Raw genomic sequence first — 18,620 nt, forward strand, 5'->3', positions numbered from 1 at the left:
AAGCTGCACTCTTGACCTGGATAAATGTTAAAGAAAATAGCAATATAACTCGGAGATTTTTCCTTATAGAATATACCTTTCTAAGTAAGATACCAACTTTCTAAATCTTCGGGCAATAAATTATATTCATCTTCTCTTCCCTTTAAATGATACCTGTAGGTCTACCACCGTTCTAAGTTTTTCAATGATAAACGAAGTCGTCTTCTTTAATTTCTTACAGAGCCAACAGGATCGCTTGAGAACCCACCCGTGTCCGTACTGCAGCAAAGAATTTGACTTCGCCAGCAGTTTGGAAAGGCACGTCCGTATCCACACGGGAGTGAAGCCCTTCGCTTGTGCCCTTTGCCCGTATCGCACGACGCAGCGATGCAATCTCGACCGACACAGCACGACGCACGCCAATAAAGGGGCGTCTGTCTTTCAGCACCATCCACAGCAACAACAACAACAACAGCAGACTGTGCTGCCGATTCTGCCCAGCTTTCCGAAGTCTAATTAAGGGATAATTTAAGAGAGTATGTATTTTATAGTTACGGTTTACGTAATGCGTTTCGTGAAGTTGGTTTCCAATATAGGTATTGGATATTTTCAGTATTTAAAGTTAGATACTGTTGTCTCGCAGCATTTTGATTGTGGCCCTTGTTTCTTTACTGGGGAGAAGAATTTTCGACTAATTAGTACACTTTTCTATATAAGTAAACAACGTTGAATGTGATAATGTCTCTCGGATTTTAAAATAGGAAAAGACTCGCCTAGCTTAGATATTAGCTGAAACTTTTATTTATGTATTTTTATTTAAAAAATGGGAATGAATATTTTACAAGAGTTAGATAATGCTTTCACGAGGAAGAGAGACATCTATTTTACTTGGGTAAAGCAGATGAAGCCATTTTCCAGTCGTTTGATTTCTATTTTCAAATATTGCCATGTAATTTCGTTTCACCTTTGCCCTCTAAAATAGGTCTTGGAAAACATGAAGAGTTTGTTTAACCGTTCCCAAAAAAAATTTTGGGGCTTCTATAAATATGCGGAAAAAAAATAACGGGTAATTTTAATCAAGCCTTTTTGTATGAACTTTCTTATCAATACAATATCGATTTTAAGGATGCAAATGAAAGATTTCGTAAATCATGTGTGTTGTAGTTTGATTAAGTTTTCGTATTAATAACTTGTACCTAGATAAGGTGTGACCAGTTGCATAGTATTATTAATTATGTTATTGGTAAAAGTATTGCCAATAAACTTTAGCTGAGGGCCAAATAGTTTGTATTATGTTCAAAAGGTAAAAGAAATATGGGTTTTACCCCGTTTCTTGCAATAGTGGTGAATTTTTAAAGACAGACTGTAATTATTGAACTTGTCTAGGTCACCAAATTAAATGAATATATTTTTGTAATACAATCTTTTCCTGAATCCATCTATTTTTAAGCAGTAGAATAGGAATTCTGACAGATGAATGCAGGCGTAGTTTACGTTCAATGCATTAAACATTTGAAAACATCATTTTAGTTCTTTAAAGAAGATTGACAAAACAGCTTGAAAAATATGAAATTATATATAATATCTGTAAAAAAAAAAGAAGAATTACTATTAGATAGGTCGTTTCATAGCTATACTGACAAGAACTTAATTATTTAGGCTAATGGTAACAAAGAGAAAAAGTCACCAATTAATTAAGAAAATAACTGATAAAAATAATTACTCTACCTATTAAACTCCCATAGCCTGTAAATTTCAAGACTATTTTATGTAGCTATGGTAAAGAATGAATTTCAGAACCTTAGAACGAGGATAATTAGAAATGAGAAATATGGAGAGAAGTTCTCTATTTAGCAAATGCTTCTTCTTCAAATCCAGCATCAGTGGGTATAGTACAGTTAGTGCACTTTACACAGTGCAATCAATCTTGCTTTAGAAATGTTTTCGAACAATGGCTCCTTCAAAATCAGCTGAGATTGTTTGAAGGACCCGACAGCAACTCTTTCTGAGAACAAGGCAACGTGTTCCAGGAAAGTTTAGCCAACTTGTTGAGATACTACCGCTAAAGAGTGATTGGGACCTTTGACTGGCCAGACACTAGTACATTGTACCCCGCTCTCTCTGGTTACGGCTTATTTCATCTTTGCCAACACATACACAGAATAGGCTGACCTATTCTTTACACATTCTGCTCTTTCCTCATACACTTAACAATTCTTCTTCTCTCAGAAGGTTAACTACTGCACTGTAATTGTTCAGTGGCTACTCTCCTCTTGGTAAGGCTTACTCTTTAGCTATAGTAAGCAGCTCTTCTAGGAGGACACTCCAAAATCAATCCATTGTTCTCTAGTCTTGGGTAGTGTCATAGCCTCTGTACCATAGTCTTCCACTGTCTATTGCTTGAGGGAACACTCGGACACACCATTGTATCTTATTTCTCTTCCTCTTGTTATTTTGAAGTTTTTATATTTTATATATGAAAGATTTATTTTAATGTTTTCTTAAACTCTTGTTTATTTCCTTTCCTCAGTGGGCTATTTTCCCTTTTGGAGCCCTTGGGCTTAAAGCATCCTTCTTTTCCAACTAGAGTTGTAGCTTAACAAATAATAACAACAACAACAACAATAATAATAATAATGATAATAATAATAAAAATAATAATAATAATAATAATAATAATAATAATAATAATAATAATAATAATAATAATAACTCAGAAATAACTTTTTATTACAGTCAATGGTTTCATACTAATGAGAATGTATTTGGAACTTCTCAGGACCTAAATTGTCATGAAATTTTAGTAATAAAATGAAGCTCAAACTTGTTTAAAGGCAAGTATTGTAGGCCTACTTTTTGACCTTTATATTCGTAACGCCAGATAACTGAAAACTAATGTCAGGCGTGTAAATGAAATATGGAGTGCCATTGCAATAGACTTTTTTTTTATAGAAATGATTGTTCAAGTTTTCCTTTATTTGAATGCATTTAAAATAATGTAGGCCTGTTTACCCTTCATGTTATTTATAGTTGAAATGCGTTGCTATAGATTTTTTTCTTTGGATTTTAGATGACTTATAGTAATTCCTCTTAAAAAATGTTGCTTAATAGAAATGACATTAGATTTAAAAAGACTTGTTTAAGAAACTGAAAATTTGTAAAACTTTAATTATAAGAATAAAAGATTATTAGATAATAACCTCCATAATAGTGAATTGAAAATATACTTAACGCGAATTACAGCTGAAATAAAAGAAAGAAAGTAGAGTTTCTAATCTTTATACAAAGTTTTAAAGTCTCACACACGTCTGGACATTCAAAGTTGAAGAAATCGCACCCATTACCAACTGATTCCGCCTCGACAAGTTTTTTCGGCCTACTCTGCAATCTATGCAGGATAGTCTTTGAGTGACGAACATAAAAGTAGATTTAGAAGAGAGAAAGTGGGGGCGAGAAGTGAGTATAAGAGAAGGAAAGGACTTCAACGGCCAACTAGTGGATAGGATCGACTGTGGGGTTCATTGGGTCGATACCTCGCCGCTCTCAGAGTGACAGCTGCTGCAGACGACACTCCTCCTCCCTCCCTCCCCCCCTTATCCTCCCTCCTCCCCCACAACATCGCCAGGCACCTCTGCCACTCAGGGTTGCCAGATAGGGGTATTTATCCCTAGATTTGGGGATTTTGGGTGTCTAATGGGGATATTCTGTACAAATTTCTATGAAGAAGAAACAAAGATGAATGAACCTTTATATTGTTGCAATTAGTTTACTTGCACTTATATGAAGTATAGTGGGTAATTTCTATCTTAGTAAAGCCTACATGATCAGAAGAAAATATATTTGTGGAAATGGAGATTTTTGGGTTGTTTTGGGGATATTTTATCATGAGTTTTAGGGGATTTTTACACTATCCCATCTGGCAACACTGCCTCTGCCACCAGTCACGACCACAGTTGTGTTGGGTTCTCCGAGGGGGGAAAGGTGGTGTGTTCCAACGTAGCCTTTGTCATACCTTCGTGCTTTTGTTTCCCCCTTTTTCCCAACTGGGAACCTGGTTTGACATCGTTCCCTGAGAGCTGACTGTCTCTTGCGAGGTGTATAATAATCGTCCATTATGGCAGTCACGTAACCCTTCTTGTCTATTTTTTTATTTAAATTCATAAAGCTTGAGTCCGATTTTTTTTCTCGAAAATATTGCTCCCGAATGACATGTTTTGCCTTGTCTTTGTCTGGACGTTTTGGGTCAGATTATTATGCGGGGTTGGGTCTCCGTTGGGATCTGACCGTGGGATTTAAGAGGGATTTAAGAGTGTCTGTGTCTGCTGGAGGAGGGGAAGAAGAAGTGGTAGAAGGTCGAACGAAGGCTGCTAAGGGCGGAATCGGAATACCGACGGAGGTGGAGGAGGAGAAGGACATGGCCAGCGCGCCCAATAATCACAGCGCTGCAACAACCCAGTCCATGCAGCAGCAGCAGCAGCAACAACAACAACAACAACAACAGCAGCAGCATATACAGCACCACCAGTCCTCGCAGCATCTAGCACAACATCATTCCCAGCAACAGCAACATGCACAACAACAGCAGCAGCAACAACAACAGCAACAGCAACAGCCTCAACCCCATCAGCACAAACGTCAGGCATCTTGCAAGAGTAAAAGCGTTTCGTCGGACTATGCCAATGTCAGGTCACTGGAAGCTTCTCAGGTCAGTTTTAGGTTTTAAGTATTGACGCGTCTGTTTAGGGCGGTTTTTAAAAATGGGATTCAAACCCTATTTACAGTCCATTAACTGGGTCTAATTTTAAAGGGATTCAAACCCTATTTTTCCATCGATAAACTGGGTTGAATTTCAAATGGATTAAACCCTATTTTTCTTCTATTAACCAGGTCTAATTCCAAAGGGATTGAAATCCTGTTTTCGTCGATAAACTGGGTCGAATTTCAAATGAAATAAGATTTATTTTTCGTCCATTAATTAGGTCGAATTTCAAAGGGATTCAAATCCTATTTTCGTCAATAAACTGGGTCGAATTTCAAAGGGATTCAAATTCTATTTTCGTCAATAAACTGGGTCGAATTTCAAAGGGATTCAAATTCTATTTTCGTCAATAAACTGGGTCGAATTTCAAAGGGATTCAAATTCTATTTTCGTCAATAAACTGGGTCGAATTTCAAAGGGATTCAAATCCTATTTACAGTCCATTAACTGGGTCTGATTTCTAATGAATTCTAATCGTATTTTAACTCCATTAACTGGGTTTAATTTCAACGAGATTCAAACGCCATTTTTCGTCTATTAACTGGTATTAATTTCAAAAGGATTCAAACCCTTTTTACAGTCCATTAAATTGATTTAATTTCAAAGGGATTCAAACCCTATTTTCAATCCATACGTATGGTAGTCGCTAAATCCTAATGCCAATAGAGTATTTAAGAATGTTCCTTTGCCATTTTTTCATTATCTTTATCATCATTATTATCGTTCTTTTTATTCTACGTTTTGTGTTTGTTTTTGTTTATGATAGTACAAACCCTCATTCCTGGCATCCCATCTATTTTGATATTAATTGGATGTAGTTTACCTCGAGAGAGAGAGAGAGAGAGAGAGAGAGAGAGAGAGAGAGAGAGAGGTACGAAAGCCATACCTGAGTACAGGAAACTTGAAGTGAAGACCAGGGCAAAATAGGTCAGATGCAGCAACAGACAAAGAGAGAGGGAGACGGGTATAAAGAGAGGTCAGACACATCTGTACCTCTCTCTTTCCCTCTCCTTCCTCTCTCTCACTCTCCCTCCCTCTCACTCATTCTCCCTCCCTCTCTTTTTCTGTAAACAAAGAAAGACTTTTGTGTGGGTGAATAATTATGATTTTAGCTAATTATATAAGGAAAATGTACTTTATTGATATCCAGTATTTATAAGTTAACGTGAGAGAGAGAGAGAGAGAGAGAGAGAGAGAGAGAGAGAACAGCTGATGATGCCAGTGAACAATGGGAGCCTAAAGTCTTACCTCTTTGTATTAATTAGAGAAGATATATGGGTTTAATACTAGCCGGGTTAAATTTGAAGCTGTTTACTTAGAAAGACTTGCCACAAATGAAGGCTATTTTTGGGTAATGGAGTAGGCTAAAATATTTTGGTTTACGATGATTTAAGAGTTCTTAGTTATAACTTGTTTCTTAAACAACACAAATAATCCCTTTCACTATCTTTACAAAAGCATTTTAGAGCTTGTTATAGGCCTATATGGTAAAAGCAATTTAGAGCCAGTACTGACATAGGAATATATGGCAAAACATTTTAGAGCCAATCCTGACATAGGCCTATATGCCAAAAGCATTTTAGAGCCAGCCCCGACATAGACCTATAGGATAAAAGCATTTTAGAGTCAGTCCTGACATAGGCCTATATGACAAAAGCATTTTAGAGCCTTTCCTGACATAGGCTTATATGCCAAAACAATTTTTAGAGCCCGTCCCGACATAAGCCTATATGAAAGCACACACACAATTGTAAGCTACAAACAATTAAAAATTCAAAGTTTTGGTTATTTTAAGAGTAATCGAAAATGCGGGATCTCAAATAGGTCTACTACGGATTATGAAATGCTCTTGAAGTGTAATGGATTAATTAACTTAAGACGTTTGATCTATTGATTTAAGCTAGCTCTTTTAAGAGGATGAGAGAGAGAGAGAGAGAGAGAGAGAGAGAGAGTGAAGCCTCTGTGTTGGTCTCTGACCTGACTTCACCCAATAGTGTATATATATATATATATATATGTATGTATGTATGTATATATATATATATATATACATACATATATATATATATATATATCGGGTGATAGGCCCAACTAGAGAACTACGTGTCTAGCCGAAGGCATCTCTCTCTCTCTCTCTCTCTCTCTCTCTCTCTCTCTGGACCTTCAGAAAGGTTAATTAAAGTGTCTAGTTGTTACAACCGATAGGTGGGCTGCAATTGATAGTTATAGGCTCAGACATCAATATTGAGCAGTGACGAATGTACATTAACCGGTGGGCTTTAAAAATGGTCAGCACTGAGGATAATCTTTCCATACAGTAAATTGTCGGTTCTGATTCTGTAATATGAACTAAGATTTTTCATTGTTTAGTTTGGTGTTGCAATGGCTGTGTATGAAAGGTGAACTCGCATCCCTAGTTAATGTAATGGCTTCATCTCTTTGTTCTTTGGCTTAAACGGGAACAGTAGGTCTAGCTCGGTCAGGTAAGGGAGGGTTCTGACGTCGGTCCCGAGAATTATCAGTAATTAACTTTATTGCCCTTATTTGTCCAATGAAGGCGGTGTTTATTGTTACTCTAATGGAGGTTATAATTATCCAATGCTGATGTACGTTGTTTACTGCAATATACGCGTACTCTTCCTAGTATTTCTAACTGTCTAGTCACGGCCTATCTCCAACTTGCTCGATTTTGTGAATATAAATATAATTATATATACTAATTCACCTCTTAATGTTTGTAAGTGTAACGGCATTAGAGAAAGGGGCATTATATATGTATATATTTGTGTGTTTGTGTATATCTACAGTAAGCTATATATATATATATATATATATATACATATATATATTAACTACCAATAATTGGATAAAAATCCTTAACATCGCGAGAGGGTCTGCCCCCCTCTCTTTTATTCTTTTGTACTTCTCTTTCTCCCTTTTTCCTTAATCTTTCCCATCCCGGGTACCTGCCTTCGGGCTATAAACTGGATTGTATCCAGGGGTACTCCTCCTTTCCCCACATTCCCCACTTCCCTATCCTTATCCTTATTATATATATACATATATATATATATATATATATATATATATTAGTTCTGTCTATATATGTATATATCAGATATATCTCTTTCTTAACTTCAATCTAGGAGATTTTTATTCGTTTGTATTAAAAAAATACATAAATCAGATGTGTGTATTTGTTTGCAGGTTTTCAACAAAGCTTTTAGGTAGTCTTTGCAATCTAGAGTACCTCGTGATGCCAGAGTATCATAACAAACCAACCAGTGTCGTAATGTCATAGACATTCCTTAAATACTCAAATTTGTATAATCCAACATGAATTGCACATTTATAGATATTTAGAATAATGCTACTGATAAAGGAGATAAGGTTTAATGTCAGATACCCCTTATCAAACAGTAATTGATATAAATAATGGGATGGAATAATTGTTTCATGAGTTAATTTTTACGTCCGCCAGCGAAGTTCGAAGCAGGCTATGTTTTACACCCTGTTTGTGTGTTAGTAATTTATATGTTGTGTGTGTGTGCTTGTTTGTTTGTGAACAGCTTCTTGGTCACAATTTTAATATTATTTCTTTTTGCGCCTTTTCGGTGTTTAGTTTACTTAGGTGATAAGATATTTCAAATCTAACGGTATAAATGAATCTGTTGGTCAAAATAATCCTTTTATTTATTTATTGTTTTATCATTTATATACTAAACAAATTTTTAATCAAGTTCGTATTTTTCTTCATCATTTCAATATTAAATTATTGATGTGGAGACGAGATATCTCAAATGTAGCAGCAAATTAGAACGTGTTTCTCAAAACCCCTTCCTTTATTTCTTTTATTGTTGCATCATTTAGATATGAAACAAAATTTTAATTTCAGTTTTAATTATTGTAAAATCATCACGGAGAGAAAATGGGGTGGAGTGTTGTGTGGCATACCACTATACATTATCGTTCCAATACTAATCAAATCACGATACCATCGGACTCTGAAAGTAATCAGCGGTTAAATAGCTTAACCAGAACTATTCTTTTTTTCTTTTCGGAAATGTCAATACTGAAGATAATGAATCCATTGTAATTATAAAGTAGTGTACGTGATCCGTCAAAAATGGCGGTTAGGTATCTAGATAAGCACATATACGCAACCCCCATCCCTGTCACCAGGGTATGACTACTCCCTCCCCCGTACCTGATGGATGGAGAGAGAACGAGTAGTTATACGTCTGAGTGTGACCTTATATATACTGTGCATATATATATATATATATATACACACACACACACATATATATATATATATATATATGTATATATATATATATATATATGCTGTATATATACATACATATATACATATATATATATATATATATAGAGAGAGAGAGAGAGAGAGAGAGTATATATATACTTATGTATATGTATGTATATATATATATATATATATAATATATGAATATATATATATATATATAGAGAGAGAGAGAGAGAGAGAGAGAGAGAGAGTATATATATACTTATGTAGATGTATATATATATATATATATATATAGAGAGAGAGAGAGAGAGAGAGAGAGAGAGAATAAACACGATTATTCGGGTTTTTTTTTTTATCTAATAGCAAAGGTAAACAAATATGGTCAGATGAAATTAATAATAATCTTACTTTACGTATCACGTTTTGTGCAATAAGTAAATAGAAATTTAAAGATTGAATCATTATAAAAATGAATTCATATTCACGTTAATAATCTCGCTATTCAGTTTTGATTTCAGCTTTCGTATCATGTTACAATCTTTTCATTAATTCCTAATTGCCTTTAACGATGTCACTTTTTCGAATTCATTACTCATGTTTTTTTTTTTTTTTTTTTTTTTCGTATTTTTCACGATATCTTTTACATTGATGTAACTTGAGTCTTGTTATTCTTAGCGTTTGAATGCTGCACTTTCTTTTCTTTCTTCGTGTCCCCCCCCCCTCTCTCTCTCTCTCTCTCTCTCTCTCTCTCTCTCTCTCTCTCTCGTTCCTTCCTAAATTTCTTCATTGTTTCTTTTCTCTTTTTCCTTTCACTTCCCTACTTGTTTCTTTCTTTCTCTTGTTCATTCATTTCTTTATTATTTACTTCTCACATCCTTTCCTTATTTTATTCCATCTATTCTTTTCTTTTCCTTCCTTCTTCCCTTCCTCCTATTCTTCCTTCCTTATTTCTTTTTCCATCTTACCTCCCTTATTTCCTTTTTTCTTCCTGCCTTTGGCTCTTTCCACATATTCTTCTTCACGATTGATTGAGTGATTTAAGTTTACCTGACATTGCAACTACCACGATCACCCTCATCGTACTTTCAAAATAACGACCATAAAATTACTTTAAAAAAAAATATATAAGTTGTGTTCTCTCAGTCCCTTTGAAGAAGATATTTTCTAACGTTTTTTTTTTTTTGTTTTTTTTTTTTTTTTTATGGCTGGTTTCCCGACCTGAAAAGAAAATACGTTGTTTTATGCGAAGGGTTTCTGATCTCGAAGAATAGATATTAGGATGTTTTTATAAAGGTCTTTCTGATGTCAGGGATATTGCAGTGTTTTCATAAACGCTTTCTGATCTCAAAAGATAATATATATTGTCTGGGCACAGAAGAGTCTCTAGTAGTAGAGCCTGGTTTAGAACTGCTCACGCCGCAAAATGGATAAGTGCAAAGCATCTTAGCTCAAGCTTTTCTTTACATGTACCATAAACCATATTATTAATGAAATGCTTAATCTTTATTTTCCAAGTGAAAAGGCAACAATCGGTAAAGGAACATTGTGTTGGTTGGGTGTATAACGAGCTTTTCAAGACGTTTCAGACATATTGTAAGGGGACTAATAACAGTAAAGGGAAGACTGGAGAAGGAAAATAATAGAAATACAGCAGCCATACGAAGAGAAAAAGAAGATAATAGGAGACGTTCTTTTTAAGAAAGAAGGGATAGGGAAAAGAAAAGAATATATGTATCAGATGCGGGAAAAAAGAGAGAAGAAAATAAAGAATTAGAATAAGGAAGAGAGCTAAGGAGGTGCCGATGGAAAGGCGAATCCCTCCGCCCAGCAACTGAAGTGCACTGGAAAGCCTAGCTATAAACAACCCTTGCCTACCCACTACCCAGTCTTTCTTTGGTGAAGAACGAGGACTTAGGCTAAGTTTTCAAGTTAGATATGTGATGTGCGGTACTATTTTGAGAATTGTGATAACTGCTGCACGGCAGTTTCCAGGTTAACTAATTGATGTGTAGTTCACGATTGTGATGACCAGCTAGCCTTGACGATATTTGCCACCAACGACAATTCTACCACAGACAATGAACTGAGAAGTTGGGCTAAGGTGAGCACTTCTGCTTAATTTCTTTTCCCAGAGATTTAGATGTATTTTGCCAGAGGAGGTAACATCACTGAAGGCTGGTTATCACATTTTCTTAACCAATTCAGTGGTTTCTATCATGAGGAATGTAGTACCGTATTCGGGTGCACTAGGAAGAAAACAAACTTTTTTCGTCTTGATAGGAACCTTAGTTTCATCCACGGAAGTGTGTAAATGATATAAGGGTATCATTGTAGTGTATTACAGGGCAATATAACGTAGGATACCAACTACTTTTTCTTATAGTGAAAATTACGCTCCCTTCGAAAATAACACTCGTTCCCGTCGCAAATGAATAGTTTTAGAAATATATATACATCTATATCCTCCGATAATGGGGGACCCCCAGTGGAAACTAGGGGTTTTGGGTGGGGAAAACGTACTAGGGAATCGATATATAATCATAAAACAATCCTTTTCTTCTCTATACATTTCCTTCTTGTATGTATTATAACCGTAGGAAAATACAAAACAGTATAACGATATATTTTGGAGGAGCCGTTTCAAAGGTTATATCATGTTGTAATACAGTAACCAGTGCTGCCAACTCCTGATGTAGATCAAATGTTAGCATTCCATACCTGATGTAGATCAAATGTTAGCATTCCATGCTAACATTAGCACCCATTTGTACGTTCGTTCGTTCGTTCGCACCAGTTTTCGGTCTGCCCATATATCACTCCCCTGCGCAAGAGTTTCCCCTCCCCCAATCCCCTCCCCCAATTACTCATTTTATTACCGTATTATTTTCTCATTTTATATTCCCATTCAATATTATTTCTCATACATTCCATCTTACCTTCCTATATTGGGTTTATTTCTTTGGTTATTTCATTTTCTCTTCCCGGTTTCACATAAATACTTGCTCTGGACTAGTTTTTTCATCCAGTTCATTCTCGGTATAATCATCTCATTTTATATTCCCATTCAATATTATTTATCGTTCATTCCATTTTACCTTCCTATATTGTTTTTATTTATTTTCTTTGGTTATTTCCTTTTCACTCCTCTGTGTCCCATAAATCCTTTCTCTGAACTAGTTTCCGTATTTAGTTCAATCATGTTTACCCGCTAGTCTTCTTTGTTTTTCCCTTAACCAATCACCAACCTAGGCCTATGCAGATATCTCCCTATCCCCCTTCCTTTATCCCTTTGAGCGGTCTTTTCATACCCTTTGTTCCAATGCCTTTTGCGTTGTAACCTTTGATCTGGTGAGACGTTCTACATTCAAAGTGCGGTTTCTTTTTTCGTATTTTGCGATGGAGCAAGTTATAGAAACTTGTAGCGGGTGCAGTATTCCGTACCTAAAAGCAGTAGCTAAATTCCATGGTGAATTTTTTTTGATTCTTCAGGTAATGTTGAACATTTTCTTAAATCTCACAACGTTATTCCTCAGAGTTTAAAGTGCCCCAAGTGCCGTTCTGTTTTATCTTATAGGGAAGACATTCACGTGTTTTATTGCAATTCTGAATCCATCATTCGTAAAACTAAGAAGAAACGTCGTTGTGGTTATACCGTTACTGCCTATAAAGGTACTTTTTTGGACAAAAGTCGTCTACCCCCATGGAAGATAATATTTTGTGCCAACCACTTTTTGCATAAACATTCGGACCATGAGACCCTCATGGATGGTATCAACATATCTTCGAAAACTAGTGTCGATTGGAGAAGTTTCTGTTCCGAGGTTACCGAATACTTCTTCGATAATCAAGGGGCGAGTGGTGGTGATGGAGTTACTGTTGAAATAGACGAAACTCATTTTTGTAAAGCTAAATACAACCGTGGTAGACCGTTAAGTGCCATATGGGTCTTTGGGGGTATTGAATGTGTGTCCAAGAAATTTTTCATTATCCCTTTAGTTCCCCCCCTTTCTACTAAACGAGATGCTGCTACTCTAATTCCCCTCATCCAGAAGTATATCAAACCTGGCATTCGCTTTTTGAAATGTACTGATATCGGTATATATTTACTCTTACGCTGCATGGGTATTTAATAAATGTGTATAATGTGCATATTTTTTTTTTTTTTTACTTTTTTTTAACAATGCCATTTTATATGTAACTTGTCACAAAGGAACAGTTTCTCCTTTAAAAGCATTTTAATTTCCCATTTTTTCATATTATAACCTGGCTGCCTTTGCAATCATTGACTAAAGGACTAATCAGTGCCTTCATTGTCACATGCCTTGTTAGTCGTTTTATTTCTTTGCTACCTTCATCGGAGTACCGACTCTATCTTATCTTCGTTTTTATAAAGTTCTTCGTGCTTTTATTACGGAAAAATGTTTCCGTGCCTTGGTTGCAAACATTCCCATTATATGGTAATTTTCGTTTATTTTAAACACAAAAATGCTACTGATAAATTGGTGAGTAGACTGAGAGTGTAGACATTAATTGTGTTTGAATAACCATAGAATCTTATAATTGTGTTTGAATAACCATAGAATCTTACCACCAAACAATAAGGTAAAGGTACTTAGGTTAAGCTAAGGACATATCCTATGTTAGGTTAGGTGGAGAACCTAAGGTTAGGTAGTATTCTTGTGTTTTTCCCCTTGTTAATTATGTTTTTACAAGCATAAAAAGTACGCCTGGAATTGAAAATGGTTGCCATAGACTAACACTAAAGGAAAAAGGGAAGTAGAAAAAGAATATTTTTAATGGGAAAACTGTTCTGTTGCAACAAAACTTAGCCCACCTATAAAAAAATGATTTGGCAAGAAGAGCTTCAAGAGTATATGAATACAATTTTGTTCCAACGTACATAAAAATCTATTGTCTTTTAAATTAGAGAATGTCTATAGCGGAGCTGGAATAGTCGCTGAATTCGTTAATGATGGCAAGTAGCCCCTCCTCATTCCTGTCAAGATTCTTCTATATTGTCTTCTGCTGCAATGATTGTGGACGTATTGTTGAAACCCACTCAAAGGATTTAATAAAACTCTCTTACAGAGTTAACTGGTTATGTTTGGATTCTAATATTGATGTGAATCAAGAACTTCGTAATTGCTGGGGAAAGGGTGGACGTTTTAACCAGTTCATGGTTAGGCGAACAGTAGATCAACACACTCTCTGCACTTCTTGTAGAGGGCATGACTGTTCGTAGTTATTCCTAATTCCCGAGTGCAGATTATAGTCTCCCTTTCAATGGCAGGCTTTATCTTTGAGGAGGAAACAAAAAGGCTATGTATTCTACATTGTCATCCTTGGCAGTGACTAGAATGATGTCGGAGATACTCTATAGCAGTTTTCTCTCCTCATTGAACTCGTTAGCCTCTGAAGCTCCAAAGTTTACACCTCTGGCTCAGTCCCCAGGGAGTATACTTTGGAGCAGGAAGACCTTGGATATGCATTAGTAAATTTTTCTGAGTTAATTGGAGTGGGGGTTCCCCTGGTGTTCGCTCCACAACAGTAGGTGTTGAAAGCTTTCTCGTAGCTGTACAGGCCACTGGCAATGAGTTTGATCTAAGAAAGTCCTAGCCTTCCTTAGGTCTTGCAGGTAGGCTCTCGGTGTCTTTTTTGTGAGAGTTGGTAGCTAAAGCTACCTCATCCTCAGTGTCTTAGGTACCAGTAACCTCACAACACTAATGATGTCTTCTGATTCCAATGCCAATGGCCCCAATGTCAATGACCTCAGTAATCATCCCTGCAGTGAGACCTTAGCCAAAGAAAGCAACTAAGGCTGCAAAGAGGGCTCTCACATCTGTGGTAGTTTAAGTTTTGAAGCCAAAAGGGCGTAAGAAAGTTGTATAGCCATTGAAAGCTTTTTGTGTCGCCCCGGTGCCCATCATCCCAGTGATTGCTTCCCTTCTATTTACCACTGAGCCTGACACCTTTGTACCTGCTACCCTGTGCCTGCGACCCCATGCCCTTGTGCTCCCTAATCTCCTGTGCCAGTAACCTTAATCCCCCCCCCCCTGTCAGAGTTGCGAGTGCCAGTGTGCCTATCACTTCTTTTGTGACAGTGACCTGAATTGTTTTTATTTCTCTTGGAGCAACCTCTGTGGTTTTTCAACTTGGGGGAGTTCTGTCGTCAATGGTCGCTTAGAACTAGACTTTCTTGAAGACTTCTCTGCTTACAGAGTCCTAGGGAAGTTTGGCAAGAGGAAGAAGTAAGCTCACTCCTCCTCCACCTCTTTCTCCTCCTCTGAAACTTCTAACAAGATGAGGGAGAATTAGTTGAAGATGTCCAGGAGGGCCTGTTGTATCAAGTCCAGTTTTACCTGGTGGCTGGCCTGATTACCTTGTTGCCAGAGTGGTTGTAAATGCATGGGCCATGAACTTTTTATATTGACTAGGTGTTGGAAGAGATTTAGTGCCCATTTTCTCTTTTCCTACCTGGAGGGATAAGTGCTGCTTGCTTCTTTAACTGGATTACTTCATTAATCTGAGTTAAGAAGTTAGCCCTTCTTGAGTACATCCTTGAGCGCAGCTGCCAGCCAAGGATTGGTGGCTGGGGGCCCGCAACCCCAAGTCAATGCTTACACTCCACCTTAAACAACAGGTGGAAGGGTATGCAGTACTTTTTCTCTCTCTAGTTTGATCGGTGCTGGAGATTTTCCTCTTACTAATGACCTGTCTGGGCAGTCGTCAGCCCCAGATTATGTTGTAAGTTATGTCTTTTGGTCAGAACACTCTTATTCTGGGTGTCGGGTTAGTAATTCGAAGCAGCCTGCCAAGCCTTCAACCCTTGCGACTGTTAAGGGTACTCAGGATTTTCTGGCCCCTAGAGTTTTGGAATATTCCCCTGAACCAACAAAAGCAGAGATGTTGGAGTTGCAGCATTTTTTTAGTGAAAGTTCTTCCACTCATTCGTACAGTAGGGCCTACTATCTGAAGAGGACTTGACCTCTCAGGCCTGACTGTCAACAGCTCTTCTTTAGCTTTGGCAGAATCAAGAAAGATGTGGGAAAGAACATGGTTTGTTTCTGGCTTTATGGAATGATTTGTAGAGCATGTTTCTCAACTGTTAAGAGGTCTTATTACTAGCTCTGACTAGAGCTCAAGAAGTCAGTGGTATTGGTCCCACCTTGGCCATCATCAAGAATTTTTTCTGTCCGTAATACTAGGTAGCTGTTTATTCTAATAGTCAGGCCTTCTCCATCACAAGGCTGAATACTACACTGCATTGTAGAAGTTTTATTCCAGCTGCCACCAAGTTATGGAATGATCTTCCCAATGAGGTAGTTGAATCGGTAGAACTTAAAAAGTTCAAACTTGCAGCAAATGTTTTTTTTTATGTTGATCATGCTGACTTAAGTCTTTTTATAGTTTATATATGAGAAATGTGTGTTTAAAATATTTTAATTGTTTATTACTTCTCATGTCGGTTATGTATTTCCTTTCCTCACTGGGCTATTTTTCCTTGTTGAAGCCCATGGGCTTATGGCATCTTGCTTTTCCAACTAGTAGGCCTATACGTTTTTTATCCATCATTGTTATATTTTAGCTTTACTCCCGTAAGTCTATATGATTATTGATATATTGCCATTGTAGCATGGAGGTTTAATCCGGTTTAACATTGTGTTATATAAAAGGCCTACTTTTATGCCAAAAGATCAAATTTTCTGAAACCTGAACTTTCTGTTAGCTATAATGGAGCCTCGTTCTTGAAAAACTATATTAATTTTCTGATCATATCTTGTTCTTACATCAATCTGTTAGGATTAATTGAATTTCCTGTATTCATTTTAACTTTGTATTATATAGTAGGCCTACCTTTGTACCAAAAGATCAAATTTCTGAAATCTGACTTGCTGTTAGCTATATTGGAAGCTCATTCTTGAAAAATATATTAATTTTTTTATCATATCTTGTTCTCACATCAATACGTTAGGATTGATTGATTTTTCTTTATTCGGTTTAACTTTGTATTATATAATAGACCTAGTTTTATGCCAAAAGATCCAATTTCTGAAACCTGAACTTGTTGTAGGCTATATTGGAAGTTTATTCTTGATAAATATATTAATTTTCTGATAGCTTGTTCTCACATCACTTCATTAGGATTAATTGAATTTCCTTTATTATAACATTTAATTTTTTTCAAGCATCTTCCAATAATACAATGATAACTGTGAACTGAGGTGATATATATTTATTTTAATGATTTATCTTCTGGAGTTGCAGTGTTACGACATATCTGGTTGATATATTAGGCCTATTTGGAATTGTATTACGTAAAGTACTTGGGAAAAGTACATATAGGAGTAGGCCTAAAGCTGATTTGTGAATACTGCGTTATTTTCTGGTCTATTATAAGCTCAATGTTAAAGTGAAAGGTTTATTTGAAAATTTAGCATATTGAGATTATTTATATCAGTTAGAGAGTTACACAGAGTTACAAGTACATATATGAGAAGCCTAGGCCTAAAGCTGATTTTTGAATACTGCATTCTTTTCTGTTCTGTTATAAGCTCAATGTTAAAATGAAAGGTCTATTTGAAACTGTATTTAGCATATTGAGATATTTTTTTTTGTCTCACATTTACTTAGTTACAAGGATTTTGGATGTCTCAAAGGCTTTTTAGACCATCCGTGGAGACTCCATTTGCTCTTGGGTAGAGCGAATTACTTTGTTTTAAACGTTTAGAAAGTTTTTACGATCTTGTCTAACTAAATTCTTGAATTTGTTTACCATGTTACTGTTCACTAAATCCGCTGGAAGTCTCTTCCATGTATTTGCTATTTTGTATGGAGAGAGAGAGAGAGAGAGAGAGAGAGAGAGAGAGAGAGAGAGAGATATATATAAGCTTATGCAACCATTCTTCCTATTTTCTAACCTACAACTAAAGATAAGTACATTCATGCTAGTTCCAAATTGACTTATTCCCCGGCGTCAAAGCTCACACCGACGACGCATGAATGACGCAAAGCTCCTTAAAAAAAAAAAAAAAAAAAAAAACTGCAAGATCCATTAACGTAATCATTGTATGACAAAACTTTTGCCACTCGGCAACTTTTCCATTGAGTCATTTCCTTTTTTTTATGGTTTCCAGCGGGGAATTGAAATGGCCAAAAGTGTTCCTCTCTCTCTCTCTCTCTCTCTCTCTCTCTCTCTCTCTCTCTCTCTCTCTCTCTCTCTCTCTCTCTCTCTCTCTCAAAGGTCTAAATTATACTTTGTATTCCGTATGAATTATTTTGCCATAACTTGATTACTATATAGATGTAAACAATATTATTGTTACTATGTACCCAAATGTCTGACGCCATTGGACGCAATATATTAATTAAAATAAAAACAATTCTCTCTCTCTCTCTCTCTCTCTCTCTCTCTCTCTCTCTCTCTCTCTCTCTCTCTCTCTCTCTCTGTAAGTTATGTTCCTGATTGTTGTTAACCTAAGTCACGAATTGATAACTAAGTCGATAGTTAATGGATGTCTAGCAGCCATTATGTACCTGGATGATTGTTGACTGCTGTCGAAAGATAGTGGGGTTGCATCATCTGGTGTAGCACTCCTGATGTCATTATCA

At 36.3% G+C, this 18,620-nt stretch overlaps 2 protein-coding genes across 3 annotated transcripts in view; one reads left to right on the plus strand and one right to left on the minus strand.

The window, feature by feature from the left end:
- The window catches only part of LOC137657625 (transcription activator GAGA-like), an 85,258-nt gene extending 84,269 nt beyond the window's left edge, over positions 1 to 989 (plus strand). The window contains exon 6 of the mRNA XM_068392000.1: positions 221 to 989. Coding sequence (XP_068248101.1) covers positions 221 to 499 — 279 coding nt within the window. The 3' untranslated portion in view covers positions 500 to 989. The remainder of the gene's footprint in view (positions 1 to 220) is intronic.
- The window catches only part of ssp6 (short spindle 6), a 363,586-nt gene that overhangs the window by 283,330 nt on the left and 61,636 nt on the right, over positions 1 to 18,620 (minus strand). The gene's annotated exons all lie outside the window — the stretch shown is intronic.

This window comes from Palaemon carinicauda, chromosome 18 (genome assembly GCF_036898095.1).
Source record: "Palaemon carinicauda isolate YSFRI2023 chromosome 18, ASM3689809v2, whole genome shotgun sequence".
In the NCBI taxonomy this organism is placed as follows: domain Eukaryota; kingdom Metazoa; phylum Arthropoda; class Malacostraca; order Decapoda; family Palaemonidae; genus Palaemon; species Palaemon carinicauda.